This window comes from Heterodontus francisci, chromosome 27 (assembly GCF_036365525.1).
Source record: "Heterodontus francisci isolate sHetFra1 chromosome 27, sHetFra1.hap1, whole genome shotgun sequence".
NCBI classification, from domain to species: Eukaryota; Metazoa; Chordata; class Chondrichthyes; order Heterodontiformes; family Heterodontidae; genus Heterodontus; species Heterodontus francisci.
Genome location: NC_090397.1, coordinates 59012980 through 59029423, shown reverse-complemented (window position 1 = coordinate 59029423; position 16444 = coordinate 59012980). Strand labels below are relative to the sequence as shown.

The following is a 16444-nucleotide window of genomic DNA, read 5'->3' as shown; positions in this document are numbered from 1 at the left end:
TCTCTGGCAACATTTTGATTTTAAACCATTCAATTGGGAAAGGCATAAGTTTAAGCGAAACAGAAACACTCCCTAAAGGATAGGCAGCAACTGCCCAGGAGGCATATTTGAAGTTGGATACGTCATCGGCACTAACACATGTTTCATCATTCCATGGTGTATTTCATGTTGCAAGCATTTTTATGAGTAATCTTTGAACAAGACAAGGCTCCAGATTGTCCCTCAATAAAAAGTCAGTGCATGTTACTGATTATGAACATCACTGCCATTTTCTTGAGGGTTTCCACTTTGGTCTCCTCGACATTGGGGAGACCAAACGCAGATTGGGTGACTGCTTTGCGGAACACCTCCGCTCAGTCTGAAAGTATGACTCCGAGTTCCGGTTGCTTGCCATTTCAACACACCTTCCTGCTGTCATGCCCACATATCTGTCCTGGGCTTGTTGCAGTGAACATCAGCACAAGCTCGAGGAACAGCATCTCATTTACCGATTAGGCAAGCTACAGCCTGCCGGACTGAACATTGAGTTGGCGGCGCAGTGGTTAGCACCGCAGCCTCACAGCTCCAGCGACCCGGGTTCAATTCTGGGTACTGCCTGTGTGGAGTTTGCAAGTTCTCCCTGTGTCTGCGTGGGTTTCCTCCGGGTGCTCCGGTTTCCTCCCACATGCCAAAGACTTGCAGGTTGATAGGTTAATTGGCCATTATAAATTGCCCCCAGTATAGGTAGGTGGTAGGGAAATATAGGGACAGGTGGGGATGTGGTAGGAAATGGGATTAGTGTCGGATTAGTATAAATGGATAGTTGATGGTCGGCACAGACTCGGTGGGCCGAAGGGCCTGTTTCAGTGCTGTATCTCTAAACATAAACAATAATTTCACAGCATGACGGGCCCCCCCTTTTTAGTTTTTTTAAATTATTTTTTTATTTTATTTTAGTTTCATTCATTTTTTTTTAACCATGTGCCTACTCACTTTTTTCATGTTTGTGCTTTGGGCCAGGGCTCTTCATTTTTCTGTCAATTAACACCCTCTCTGCACTAATGCTTTATCTTTCAACACACCAGTAACATACCATTTGCCCTTGCTTCATGACCTTCTGGTCAGTTATTCTCTGTGACCCTCTGTCCTCGCAACACCTTTCCTTTTGATATCTCTTGCCCCACCCCCGCTTTATTTGCTTAAAACCTATTACCTTTCTCAGTTCTGAAGAAGGGTCACTGACCTGAAACATTAACTCTGCTTCTCTTTCCACAGATGCTGCCATACCTGCTGAGTATTTCCAGTATTTCTTGTTTTTATTTCAGATTTCCAGCATCTGCAGTATTTGGCTTTTATTTTATTCCACATTTTTATGTTGCTTCGCCACTTTTCCACTCCAGAAGCTCTGACTCAGTTATCTGATGCACACCTGGCAAAAGATTACTATGCTCAACATTAGCACTAACAGTTATTTATTGACACATCATGTAGAAAATGTTCTGTTATGGCACATATCTACCCTTCAGTGCTACATAAGTGGTATGTATGCACATTTTTGTTTGTGTCTTTATGCTTGTTCGAAGCTGAATTTGTGCAGGGACATATAAGAATGTGACCATAAATGACAGAAGTGATGACTTGTTGCAGAAAGGGTATGTTGTAACGTTAACATAATGTGCTTGTTTTCTGTAATATTTCCTCTGTCTCATTACAGATGCTGTTGACAGATTACTTAGATGTGAAGAACACACGAACTGCCTCCGAACCTTCTTCACAGCTCAGCTATGCCAGCTCTGGGAGTGATTTTGCAGCATTCTTTGCCAAAAAGAGACCCCAGAGGCCCAAAATATCTCTCTTTAAGTAAGAATCAAAAAACCCTTTTTTTTTTAAAGAGAAATGGTTATTCCTTCTTCATACTGTTTCTGTTTCAAACAAAAAACTGTTCAGTCCCTTTTCTTCAGTGAATATCAGCTTTCTGCAATATTTAAAGATTGTGATTTTTATGTGCTGGCATGGGGAATAGTGAGTCTGTCTAACCAAGTCCTTGGATGCAGCTCCCATTTGGCAAAGCTGGGAGCATCATTAATGAGATCCACAAAGAAACTTGTAACCCATAATGTTCCTCCTACTTAAAGGAGGATACTGTGGGATTGGGAAGGCAGCCGTGGTGGGGTTTCAGGAAGAAAAATTACAAATGTGAGTTACCTAAGCAGGAATTTAATGCCCCCACCCCAGGAGCGGGCTAGGAGGCGGAGGTTGTAAAATTATGTGGGAGGCGGGGGTGGGGGTGGCGGCAGTGGTGGTTGTGGATGGGTGCTGTGCCTGGCAATTGCCTGCTGCAGGCCAATTGAGGCCCTTAAGTGGCCAACTAATAAGTGCTTCCTGCCAATGGTATTTTACCAGCGACGGACAGGCACTTCAGCACCTGATGCGGCTGCCAGTAATACCTGGTAGCCTGCTTGCAGGCATAGGTGCCCACCTGATCAGGACCCTGTGCTCCACAAGGGCACCCACTGCAGCACAGGCCGCCTCTGCTAAAACTAGCTCCCCTGTCCTGCTCTCTGACTCCCACCTCGCTGAGGCCCAGTTGATTGTACACGGCGAGGCCCGAACCCCACTTATCCCTTTTGAAGGGTGACGCTCATCGTTCTTTTTGCTCGGTGCAATCCCAGCAGTGACCAGCAGCTCTTTGAGGCAGAACTTCCTGCCTGAGAGGCAGATGTCCCGACTGAGTCCAATTAAGGGCCCAGGCGATGCAAAATTGTAACGTGGCTTCCAGGCCTGGCGGAGGCTGACTCGCCCTCGCCTTTTCAGCTGGTGGCAGGGCCACCGCCACAATGTTAAATTCTGACCCTGATCTCTTTTTTTTTTGACTTGCACATGTTTAACCTTTTAACCTACTCAATGATCAGAATAAAAAGGTTTAGATTAGATTAGATTAGAGATACAGCACTGAAACAGGCCCTTCGGCCCACCGAGTCTGTGCCGAACATCAACCACCCATTTATACTAATCCTACACTAATCCCATATTCCTACCAAACATCCCCACCTGTCCCTATATTTCCCTACCACCTACCTATACTAGTGACAATTTATAATGGCCAATTTACCTATCAAGGTTAACTGAAAGCATTCTGGTTCATTTAGTTTAGCTGTCATAAGGTTCAATTTACAGAGCTAGATTTTATCTCTGGAAATAACTCTTTAAAAATCTTACCACTGCAAGGGGCATTGCTGATGTGGACAAGTGTTAATTTTTTTTTGTCCTTGGGATGTGAGCATCACTGGCAAGGCCAGCATTTATAGCCCATCCCTAGCATCACTTGAGAAGGTAGTGGTGAGCAGCCTTCTTGAACCACTGCAGTCCATATGGTGTAGATGCACCCAAAGTAATGTTAGGGAGGGAGTTCGAGGATTTTGACCCAGGTCAGTGAAAGAATGGCGATATATTTCAAGTCAGGATGGTGTGTGACTTGGAGGTGATGTTCCCATGCATCAGATGCCCTTGTTCTTCTGGAGAAAACAAAAGGCAGACCAGTCCACCAAATTGTTTCCTGTTGGAATTACTTCAGGTTAAAGATAATGCTAAGCAGAGACAGCACTGGAGCTGGACAATGTATCTCAGTGTTATACCATTGGTTACCTGGCACCACTGGAGAAAATTAGAACAACTGTTCTCACTGTGGAGTCTCTTCGAAGACCAAGATAGTGAGAGTTCTTTTCACGACTGTTAGTAAGGTAGCTACTTGGAGTAAATTGTATGTTGTTCTCCACATTGTTGTCCAGATCAAGCAGTTCAGGAATTTCATTGTAACTGTGTTTCTAATTGACTGGAATATTTTGGTTATCGAGCTCCTGCCTCAGAATTTTACACCATATTGTGTAATTCACATGTGGAGGCCCTGAATTGGGTTGGATAATGTTGTGAAAGTACTTCCATTTTTTAATATTTTTTGAGGACTCGTGTTTTAAAATGGTGGAAATGGATTCATTTGCAGGACTGAAGAGATTCCATAGATGTTGGCCTTTGTTTTTTTTAAGGTCACTGGAAGGACTTTGGGACTTGGTTTAGAAACACACTTACTGGAAGTCACATGTCTTCAGCGAAGTAAACAGCAAAGTGACTAGGGGAGTTGATTACAGCTAACTGACATGTCAAGATTTATGGTGGTCAAGAGTTGGTTTCGTTGTGGATATTGTTTTGAGTCAGTTGGGGTCAGCCTGCAAAGAGTAGCAACCAGCTCATCCTTTTTACACCTGTCTGAGAAACCCTGGGAATCCAGTGTGATAGCTGAAACCCATGTTGCCGCATTTCCCCTGGAAATTCTGCCAGACTTAAATTCCTTGATGTCGCCTGAAGGGAACTGCTCCAAAAAGATCCCAATGAAAGCCACCTACGCGTCTTTGGGATGCCAGAATAAAGGAACAACTGATATCATTCCATATTCTCTCCTTTTCCTTCAAGAATTAACAAGTGTTAAGCCAAAATATTTTTTGTCTTTTTTGGAAGGAGATCTCTGCAGAGAAAACTTCTTTATTTCTTCTCTAACCTGTGTGTGTGTGTGTGTATTGGGCTAATTTAAGGGAACTTTCATATTTCAAGCTGTGTGTTAATGCTTAGTATCTTTACTGAATAAGTTTTGTTTTATAATAAATTGATAATTTTGTTTATTAAGGAAACCTGGTTGGTGGATTTTATTCTGAAGTAAAAATGGAGTATGTAATTCGCCATATTGGTAACTGGGTAAACATTTAAATATATGTTGTGACCCGCGGCGAAGTGGAAGTAGAGAAAGACAGTGCACTCCTCCAGTCTCGGTTGCAACAAAAAGCAAATCGGAGTGGTTGTGGGTGGCCATTCTGCTTGTGCAGTTGTGAATAGTGGGGCATCTGGAATTAAGTTTTAGAACACTTGTTTTTCAGAAAGTTTATAGCTAATCTTAATGAGGGTGTTTTTTTTTAAAGTTGAAGTTTATAGACACAAAAACAGTGAAATTCAGAGCGATCTGTTGAGGTGGACAGGACTGTGGGGTCTGGAATAGAGAAATACAAGTGGAGGTATTGTTAAATAAACTGCATCAAAAAAACTTTTGGAAATGACTGTTCTGCAGTTATCACTGCAGTACATGGTAATGGTTACACGATAGAATGAGAAGTGATACTGGAATTCTATAAAGAATCAGTTCAGCTGCATGTGAAGTGCGATGATTAGTTTTCATTCTTGTGGTCAATAATACGTTGTTCAAAGCCAACACTAAAGTTGATTTCAGGGTGTAGCTTCAGTAATAATGAAAGGAATTGAAAAGATGGATAGATAGATATAGAGTGGAATTTTGTGAGCTTTTGAAACAACATTTAGGAATATGCTTGCGAACGAAGGAAGTGACAAGCTAAATATAATTGAAAGCCTAACACGTTCGTTCTATTTTGAAATCTAGCTCAGCAAGTGCAGATTAGGTTAATGGATCCAAAAGTGAGTTGGAGAAATTCCTGAATGAGCAAGGAGCAGAATAAAATTAACCTGATACAGGGATAAGGGAAGTGTGAAAAATGGCTAGTACATGTCCTGAAGTGAGTGGTTAAATATTGACTTGGAGAAGGAGAAGAATCTCTTTGGTACAGTAGATTTTCTCTTCGGGCTCGATCACAAATCATCTTGCTAGAGGCTTGCTACGGCAGTGGTGTTTTAGATGAATTTTCTATCGGCAGGGGAGCCATAAAAATTGCATATTGCAACTCGTGAGTATTATAGCAAGGGAACTATGCATAAAGATGGTTTTGAAAGGGCCCTTGGGTGATGATATAAGCAAATGGTTATTGTTGAGTTGATGTTTAAAACAATCTTGCAGGTTTCTGAAAGCTCGTGTGTAATGAAAATATTATTTTTGTCACTTCAATGTAATCTATCAAAGAAAGTCACGTTATCGAGTCATAAACACTGACAACGCAATACTTTACAGACTACGGATGAAATTTTGAGAACAGTCAACCTTTTCGAGATGCAACCTAAATCAGTTAGGCAAAAACCCTGCAAATATTCATAATGTAAAATAAAAACTAGAAATGCTGGAAATATACAGTAGTCTTGTCGATTTCCAAAAAGAGGAAGATGAATATAAAAGCAAAATACTGGAGTTGCTGGAAATCTGAAATAGAACCACAAAATGCTGGCAATACTCACCAGAGAAGAACAAAGTTAATGTTTCAGGTCGATGGTCTTCCATCAGAATGGGAAAAAGTTAGACATGAAATGGGTTTTAAGCAAGTGCAGTGGAAGGAAAAATGGGAGGGGAGGAAAGAATAAAAGAGAAGCACTGTGATTGGGTGGAAGACAGGGGAGATTAAATGACAAAAGGGATGATGGTCCAAGGCAAAAGGAGGATGGTAATTTTTTTTTGGTTCATGGGATGTGAGCATCGCTGGCAAGGCAAGCATTTCTTGCCCATCGCTAAGTGCTCTTGCAAAGGGACAATAACAAAAAGAAAACATGTGTTTAGAGGAGCTGAAAGTTACAAATGCTAAATCATGATCAGCAACTGCTGTCCAAGAAAATGGACGTAGTGGTTACGATCTGAAATTGTTCAATTCAGTGTTGAGTCCACAAGCATATGAAGTGCTTAACCAAAAGCTGAGGTGCTGTTCCTTGAGCTTATGTTGAGTTTCATTAGAACAGGGTAAGAGGCCAAAGTCAGAGTGGGAGCAGGGTGAGACTTAAGATGGCAAGTGACTGGAAGCTCGGAGTCATGCTTGCGAATTGACCGGGGGTGTTCCATAAAGTAATCACCCAATCTGTGCTTAGACTCCCCAATGTCAAGGAGGCTGCATTGTCAGTAGTGAATACAAAATACTAAATAAGAAGTACAAGTCAGTCACTTTTTCACCTGGAAGGAGTGGTTTAGGGCCCTCATTGGTGGAAAAGGAAGAGGTGAAAGGGCAGGTGCTGCATCTCTTCCACTTATAGAAGTTGTTGTTGTAGGATGGGCGTAACTTTATGACCAAAAAACTCATTGAGAGAGAATGACTAAAAAACTAATAAAGAGAGAATAAATTGGCAAGAAATATAAAAACAAACAGTAAGAGACCCTTAGAGGATGAGACTGGGGAATTAATAACAGGGAAATGGCAGATAATTTAAACCAATAATTTGCACCGGTCTTCACGGTGGAGGATACTATAAACATCGCAACAATAATAGATGAGCAATTTGTAAATGGGAAGGAGGAACTTGTAACAATCTCTATCACGAGGCAAAAGGTGCTGGACAAACTGATGGGACTAAAGACAGACAAGTTGCCAGGACCTGATGGCCTGCATCCAAGGGTTTTAAAAGAAGTGGCTGCAGAGATAGTGGAGGCATTGGTCATAATATACCAAAACTCACTGGATTCCAGTAGGGTACCAGCGGATTGGAAACTACTAATGTGACACCCCTGTTCAAGAAAGGAAGAAGACAGAAAGCAGGAAACTGTATACCAGTTAGCTTAACATCGGTCATTGAGAAAATGCTAGAGTCGATTGTTAAGGAAGAAATAGCAGGACATTTAGAAAAACATAATACAGTCAAACAGAGCCAACATGGTTTTATGAAAGGGAAGTCATGTTTGACAAATTTGTTAGAGTTCTTTGAGAATATAACCAACAGAGTGGATAAAGGGGAACCGGTAGATATAGTGTATTTGGATTTTCAGAAGGCATTCGATAAGGTGCCATATAAAAGGTTATTACACAAAATGGGAGCTCAGGGTATTGGGGGTAATATGTTGGCATGGGTTGAGGATTGGCTAACACACAGAAGGTAGAGAGTCGGGATCAGTGGGTCTTTTTCAGGTTGGAAAGCCGTAACTAGTCGGATGACACAAGGATCAGTCCTAGGGCCTCAACTATTTATGATCTATATTACGGACTTGGAGGAAGGGACAGACTATAGAGTATCCAAATTAGCTGATGATACAAAAATATTTGGGAAGGTATGTTGTGATGAGGACACAAAGAATCTGCAAAGGGATAGAGATAGGTTAAGTGAGTGGGCAAAAACTTGGCAGATGGTGTTCAGTGTGGGAAAGTGTGAGGTAATCCACTTTGGTAGGAAGAATAAAAAGGCAGATTATTATTTAGATGGAGAAAGACAAGGAGGTGGCGCAGTGGTTAGCACTGCAGCCTCACAGCTGCAGGGACCCGGGTTCGATTCTGGGTACTGCCTGTGTGGAGTTTGCAAGTTCTCCTTGTGTCTGCGTGGGTTTTCTCCGGGTGCTCCGGTTTCCTCCCACAAGCCAAAAGACTTGCAGGTTGGTAGGTAAATTGGCCATTATAAATTGTCACTAGTATAGGTAGGTGGTAGGGCAATATAGGGACAGGTGGGGATGTTTGGTAGGAATATGGGATTAGTGTAGGATTAGTATAAATGGGTGGTTGATGGTCGGCACAGACTCGGTGGGCCGAAGGGCCTGTTTCAGTGCTGTATCTCTAATCTAATTTAAAAAAATACTGCAGAACAGAGGGATCTGGGTGTTCTTGTATAAGAAACACAAAAAGTCAGTATGCAGGTGCAAAAAGTAGTTAGGAAGGCAAATGGAATTTTGGCCTTTATTGCTAGGGGTTAGAGTTTAAAAATAGGGAAGTCTTACTTCAACTGTACAGGGTGTTGGTGAGGCCACACCTGGAGTGCTGCGTACAGTTTTGGTCCCCGTATTTAAGGAAGGATATACTAGCATTGGAGGCAGTTCAGAAAAGGTTCACTAGGCTGATTCCTGGAATGAAGGGGTTGTCTTATCGAGAACGGCTAAACAGGTTAGGCCTTTATTCATTGGGGTATAGAATAATGAGAGGTGATCTTATTGAAACATATAAGATTCTAAAGGGGCTTGACAGGGTAGATGTTGAGAATATGTTTCCACTGGTGGGGGAATCTCAAACTAGGGGACATAGTTACAGAATAAGGGGTTAGAGTTTAATACTGAGATGCGAAGGAATTTCTTCTCTGAGGGTGGTGAATCTCTGGTATTCTCTAGCTCAGAGTTGTGGAGGGTGAGTCACTAATTGTACTTAAGTAGGAGGTAGATAGATTTTTGAAATCTTGGAGTCGAGGTTTATGTGGAGCAGGCCCAAAAGAGGAGTTGAGGCCTGGGACAGATCAGCCATGATCTTTTTGAATGGCGAGGCAGGCTTGAGGGGCTGAATGGCCTACTCTGCTCCAACTTCTTGTGTTCTTGTGTGTAACTGAAGAGTGGGCAGATAAATGATTTGGGTAGAGACCTTTTGTCATTGCCAGCATTTTCTTTTCCTACATGTGTATTAAGAGTTGACAGAATAAATATGTTGTGGACACACAAACTGGCTTGTGCTGAAATAACATACTCATTCCGAAACTGAACTCCCTATTTCAAGAAGTCAACTTTGGTTGGTTTGGGCGGAGAGCAATTTTTTCATTTTCAGCTAATTTAACATAGTTACTGCCTATTAGGATATTTCGCTATAAAGGTTTATAAAACAGAAGGTCATTTGACCCCTGTGTCTGTGTTGACTATCTGCCATGGGCTGGTATCAGTCAACTTCCAAATCATTGCTAGTAGGTCTTGTTCATCACGTGCTTTGGTACACTTTGGTAGAGCAATTCAGCTCTAACCCAATGTCCTGCTTTCTTCCTCTGCCCTGTCTTCCTCTGCCTCAAATATTTATTCATTTATCTCTTAAAGGATAAGGATCACTTATCTCTGCCCTGACTACGTCCTGTGACATAGTATTCCATGCTCTAAGAACACTCTTTTTCTGACCTCTGTCCACATCTTTAATTAATGAAATGGCATACACTGTCTCAATTCACTTTAAAAACCCTTCATGTTTTTTAAATCTCAAATTAAGTCTTCTCTTAGACTTCTCTGCTCTTGTAAAAATATTCTTTATCACAAGTCTCTTCTCGCATCTAGAGTTTTTACCATATGACATAATGCAAGTTCTGTAATATAAACTCGAAGTGCAACATTTCAGTTATTAAAAGCATATTTAATCCAATTACTTAGCATAAGTTCAGAAGAACAAAACTTAACATATACTGGACGTCCATTAACAGGGTTTGTCCATTTGCAGGTTTGAGTCATCTTCACATGCTATCAGTATGAGTGCATACCTGCGTGAGCAAAGACGGGAGCTGTACAGCAAGAGTGGAGAGCTACAAGGTAAATTCATTAGACTTTGTGTACTTGATAACATGCTGAACTGTCGACCGAGAATTGTGAAATGCAGCAATGGTGTAAACCCAAACCTTGTCATATGCTTCTTCTTGTTCTGTAGTTGGCTTGAGGATTGTCAGTAAACTGCCTGTGTTCTGAATTGAAATGCTGAAATTATCCAACAGGTCCATCTGCATCTGTGAAAACTCAGTTTAGCTTTTTAGGTGCAAACCCTTTGTCGAACTGGAGTCATTAAATAGAACAGAATAAAAACAGAAGGGGAGGTTTAATAACAGCTAGGAGTCCTGAACCGGATGTGCTGATTGCTGTCAGAGAGGAAATGAAGGACTGAATATCCAGTAAGTTGTGAAAAGGTGGAAGAGGTGTAGACTAGTGGATGATGCATGAAGCTGATCTCAGAGTCAATGCAAAGAGTAAAAGACATGGAAATGATGCACATGCGGCTGCTTCTGAATTAGTGCTGGATAATGTCAGCCTGCATTCTGATGTCAGGAGGCAATTTGTCTGTTTTCTTTCCCATAGATCTCACTCATTGATTTCTGTTTGCCGTTTAGTGAATAATGGCTAAAGTAACTATTTCCTGTGAGATATCCTTTCGGTGATTGCTCTTGTTTCAGTGATTTTGCAGTATGAAAGTGGGGGTGGGGGGGAGGGGCGGGTCAGGGAGGTGCCTCAGTTTGACATTTCATCCAAAAGACGGGACCTCCCACAGTGCAGCGCTCTCAGTATTACGCTGAACTGTCAACTTAATTGAGTGCTGAAGTCTCTGAAGCAGAGCTTGAGCCCCCAAGTTGATTCAGAGAGAAGACTGTTACCATTAAGCCAAGACTGACACGGTGCACAAGAAATAGGAACAGAAGTCGGCCATATGCCCATCGAGTCTGCTGCGCCATTCAGTACGATCGTGGCTTCAATTCCACTTTCTTGCCTGCTCCCCATATCCCTTGATTCCCTGCGGGACCAAAAATCTCCCAACCTTAAACGTATTCAGTGATGGAGCACCCACAACCCTCTGGGATAGAGAATTCCAAAGATTCACACCCCTTTGAGTGCAGTAATTTCTCCTCATCTCAGTCCTGAATGATTGACCCCTTATCCTGAGACTGTGTCCCCGTGTTCTAGATTCCCTGACCAGTGGGAACAATCTCTCAGCTTCTACCCTATCAAACCCTTTCAGAATCTTGTATGTCTCAATTAGATCGCCTCTCATTCTTCTAAACTCCAGAGAATATAGGCCCAATTTACTCAGCCTCTCATCATAGGACAACCCCCTCATCCCAGGGACCAATTTAGTAAATCTTCACTGCACTGCCTCCAGTGCAAGTATATAAAAGCAAAATACTGCGGATGCTGGAAATCTGAAATAAAAACAAGAAATGCTGGAAATACTCAGCAGGTCTGGCAGCATCTGTGGAGAGAGAAGCAGAGTTAACGTTTCAGGTCAGTGACCCTTCTTCAGAACTGGCAAATATTAGAAATATAAAAGGTTATAAGCAAGTAAAGTGGGGGTGGGGCAAGAGATAACAAAGGAGAAGGTGTAGATAGGACAAGGTCACAGAATAGCTGACCAGAAGGTTGTGGAGCAAAGGCAAACAATATGTTAATGGTGTGTTGAAAGACAAAGCATTAGTACAGGTAGGATGTTAACGGACTGAAAATTGAACAGCCGCAAATACAAACATGGAAAAAAACAGTGGGTAAGCAAACTGAACAAACTAAGATGAAATAAAGTAAAATAAACACAAAAATAATATATAAGAAAATAGGAAAAAGAAAAAAAATAACTAAAAATAAAATGGGGGGGGGGGGGTGGGGGGGGCTGCCCGTCATGCTCTGAAATTATTGAACTCAGTGTTCAGTCCGGCAGGCTGTAGTGTGCCTAATGGGTAAATGAGATGCTGTTCCTCGAGTTTGCGTTGATGTTCACTGGAACACTGTAGCAATCCCAGGACAGAGATGTGAGCATGAGAGCAGAGGGAAGTTGAAATGGCAAGCAACAGGAAACTTGAGGTCCTGCTTGTGGACTGAGCGGAGGTGTTCCGCAAAGCAGTCACCCAGCCTGCGTTTGGTCTCCCCAATGTAGAGTAGACCACATTGTGAGCAGCGAATACAGTATACTAGATTGAAAGAAGTACAAGTAAATCGCTGCTTCACCTAAAAGGAGTGTTTGGGGCCTGGGATAATGAGGAGAGAGGAGGTAAATGGGCAGGTATTGCACCTCCTGCGTCTGCAGGAGAAGGTGCCATGGGAAGGGGACGAGGTGGTGGGGGTAATGGAGGAGTGGACCAGGGTGTCACGGAGGGAATGATCCCTTCGGAATGCTGACAGGGGAAGGGAGGGAAAGATGTGTTTGGTAATGGCATCACGCTGGAGGTGGTAGAAATGGCGGAGGATGATCCTTTGGATATGGAGGCTGATGGGGTGAAAAGTGAGGACAAGGGGAACCCTGTTGCGGTTCTGGGAGGGAGGGGAAGGGGTGAGGGTAGAGGTGTGGGAAGTGGGCCAGACAAGGTTGAGGGCCCTGTCAACCACAGCGGGGGTGGGGGGGAATCCTCAGTTGAGGAAAAAGGAAGACGTATCAGAAGCGCTGTCATGGAAGGTAGCATCATCAGAGCAGATGCATCGGAGACGGAGAAACTGGGAGAATGGAATGGAGTCCTTACAGGAGGCAGGGTGTGAAGAAGTGTAGTCAAGGTAGCTGTGGGAGTCGGTGGGCTTATAATGGATATTATTAGACAGCCTATCCCCAGAGATGGCGGTAGAGAAGTCGAGGAAGGGAAGTGTCGGAGATGGACCATGTAAAGGTGAGAGAAGGGTGGAAATTAGAAGCAAAGTTGATAATTTTCCAGTTCGGGGCGGGAGCAGGAAACAGCACCAATACAGTCATCAATGTACCGGAAAAAGAGTTGGGGGAGGGGGCCTGAGTAGGGCTGGAACAAGGAATGTTCGACATATCCCACAAAAAGACAGGCATAACTAGGACCCATGCGGGTACCCATAGCAACCCCTTTTACTTGAAGGAAGTGAGTGGAGTTGAAGGAGAAGTTGTTCAATGTGAGAATTAGTTCAGCCAGGCGGAGGAGGGTGGTGGTGGATGGGGACTGGTTGGGCCTCTGTTCAAGGAAGAAGCGGAGAGCCCTCAAACCGTTTTGGTGCGGGATGGAGATGTGGAGAGATTGGATGTCCATAGTGAAGAGGAGGTGGTTGGGACCAGGAAACTGGAAATTGTCAAAATGATATAGGGTGTCACGGATGTAGGTGGGAAGAGTCTGGACCAGCGGAGAAAAGATAGAGTCAAGATAGGAAGAAATAGGTTCAGTGGGGCAGGAGCAGGCTGACACAGTGGGTCTGCCGGGACCGTCCTGTTTGTGGATTTTGGGAAGGAGGTAGAAGCGGGCTATCCGGGGTTGTGGGCCTATGAGGTTGGAAGCTGTAGACGGAAGATCTCCAGAGGAGATGAGGTCAGTGACAGTCCTGTGGACAGTAGCTTGATATTCGGTGGTGGGGTCGTGGTCCAGAGGGAGGTAGGAAGAAGTGTCTGAGAGTTGGCACTGAGCCTCTGCAAGGTAGAGGTCGATACGCCATGCAACAACAGCACCACCCTTGTCTGCAGGTTTGATGACCATGTCGGGGTTAGACCTGAGAGAACGGAGTGCCTCAGGTTCAGAGGGGGACAGGTTAGAGTGAGTGAGTGGGGCAGAGAAATCGAGGTGACCAATGCAAGTATATCCTTTTTTAAACGTGGAGACCAAAGCTGCACACAGTATTCCACGTGCGGTCTCACCAAAGCCCTGTACAATTTTAGTAAGACTTCTTTATTCCTGTATTCCAATCCCCTTGAAATAAAGGCCAACATGCCATTAGACTTCCTAATCGCCTGCTGCACCTGCATGTTAACGTTATGCGTTCCTTGTAAAAGTACCCCCAGTCTCTGATCATCAACACTTACCAGTTTCACACCTTTTAAAAAAAGAATTCTGCATTTCTATTTTTACGACGAAAGTGAACAACTTCCCTACATTATACTCCATTTGTCATCTTGTTGCCCACTCACTTAATCTGTCTAATATCTCTTTGCAGCCTCTCTACATCCTCCCTGCAGCTTACCTTTCCACCGAGCTTTGTATCATCAGCAAACTTAGATACATTGCTCTCTGTCTCTTCATCCAAGTCATTAATATGGAGTGTGAAAAGCTGAGGCCCCAGCACTGATCCTTGCAGAACCCCACTATTCACTGCCTGCCAACTTGAAAATGCCCCATTTATGCCCACTCTCTGCTTCCTGTCTGTTAGCCAATCCTCTATTCATGCTAATATATTACTCCCAACACCATGAGCCCTTATCTTGCCTATTAATCTTTTATGTGGCACCTTATTGAATGCCTTTTGAAAATCCAGGTGTACTACATCTACTGGTTCCCCTTTATCTACCTTCCTAGATACATTTTTTTTATTTGTTTCTATGAGATATGGGCATCGCTGGTTAGGCCAGCATTTATTGCCCATCCCTAATTGCCCATGAGAAGGTTGTGAGCGCTGCCTTCTTGAACTGCTGCAGTCCATGTTGGGTAGGTACACCCACAGTGCTATTATGAAGGAAGAGCCACGATTTTGACCCAGTGACAGTGATCTAGTTCCAAGTCAGGATTGTGTGTGACTTGGAGGGGAACTTGCAGGTGGTGGTGTTCCCATGCATCTGCTGCCCTTGCCCTTCTCGGGTGGTAGAGGCCACGGGTTTGGAAGGTACTGTCGAAGGAACCTTGGTGCGTTGCTGCAGTGCATCTTGTAGATGGTAAACACTGCTGCTACTGTGTGTCAGTGGTGGAGGGAATGAATGTTTGTGGACAGGGTGCCAGTCAAGTGGGTTGCTTTGTCCTGGTTGGTGTCGAGCTTTTTGAGTGTTATTGCAGCTGCACCCATCCAGGCAAGTGGAGAGTATTGCATCACACTCCTGACTTATGCCTTGTCGATGGTGGACAGGCTTTGGGGAGTCAGGAGATGAGTTACTCGCCGTAGGATTCCTACCACGGTATTTATATGGCTACTCCAGTTCAGTTTCTGGTCAATGGTAACCCATTGTTACCATGTTGTTAGTGTGGGATTCAGCGATCGTAATGCCTTTGAATGTCAAGGAGAGATGGTTATCTTCTCGTGTGAGATGGTCATTGCCTGGCACTTGTGTAGCACGAATATTCGTTGCCATTTATCAGTCCAAGCCTGGATATTGTCCAAGTCTTGCTGCGTTTCTACGCTGACTGCTTCATTATCTGAGGAGGCACGAATGGTGCTGAACATTGTGCAATCATTAGCGAACATCCCCACTTCTGACCTTATGATTGAAGGAAGGTCATTGATGAAGCAGCTGAAGATGGTTGGGCCTAGGACACTACCCTGAGGAACTCCTGCAGTGATGTCCTGGAGCTGAGATGATTGACCTCCAACAACCACAACCATCTTCCTTAGCGCTAGGTACGATTCCAACCAGCGGAGAGTTTTCCACCGATTCCCATTGACTCCAGTTTTGCTAGGGCACCTTGATGCCGTACTCGGTCAAATGCTGTCTCGATGTCAAGGGCAGTCACTCTCACCTCTTGAATTCAGCTCTTTTGTCCATGCTTGAACCAAGGCTGTAATGAGGTCAGGAGCTGAGTGGCCCTGGCAGAACCCAAACTCAAAAAACTCTAATAAATTTGTCAAACAGGATCTCCTTGTAGTAAAACCATGCTGTCTTGTTCTAATCATACTATGCTTTCCCAAGTGCAATGTTAAGACTTTTTAAAAAATAGTTTCCAGCATCTTCCCAATGGCTGATAGGCTAACTGACCTGTACTTTCCCGTTTTCTCTCCACCTCCTTTCTTGTAAAGCGGCGTAACATTTGCCAACTTTCAATCTGACGGGACCATTCCTGAATCTAAGAATTTCTGGAAAATCATAGCCACGCATCCACTATCTCTGCAGTTATCTCTTTTAGAACCCCAGAACCTGGAAAAGCATAGTATGATTAGAACATGCTTTTACTAAAAGGAGATCCTGTTTGACAAATTTATTAGAGTTTTTTGAGTTTGGGTTCTGCCAGGGCCACTCAGCTCCTGACCTCATTACAGCCTTGGTTCAAGGATGTAGGCCCGGGGACTTGGCAGATTTTAGTCCCTCAAATTTCTCCAATACTTTTTCTCTGCTGATATCAATATCCTTAATTTCCTCACTCTTTTTAGCCCCTAGGTTACTGCCTATTTCTGGTATGGAACATGTGTCTTCCACTGTGAAGACCGACA

General features: G+C 43.6%; 1 protein-coding gene across 4 annotated transcripts in view; it reads left to right on the top strand.

Moving 5' to 3' along the window:
- Positions 1–16444, top strand: part of exoc4 (exocyst complex component 4) — a 606100-nt gene that overhangs the window by 108783 nt on the left and 480873 nt on the right. For all 4 annotated transcript variants that reach the window (XM_068059446.1, XM_068059445.1, XM_068059447.1 and 1 more), the window contains exons 7-8: positions 1694–1839; positions 10065–10153. In XM_068059446.1, coding sequence (XP_067915547.1) covers positions 1694–1839; positions 10065–10153 — 235 coding nt within the window. The remainder of the gene's footprint in view (positions 1–1693; positions 1840–10064; positions 10154–16444) is intronic.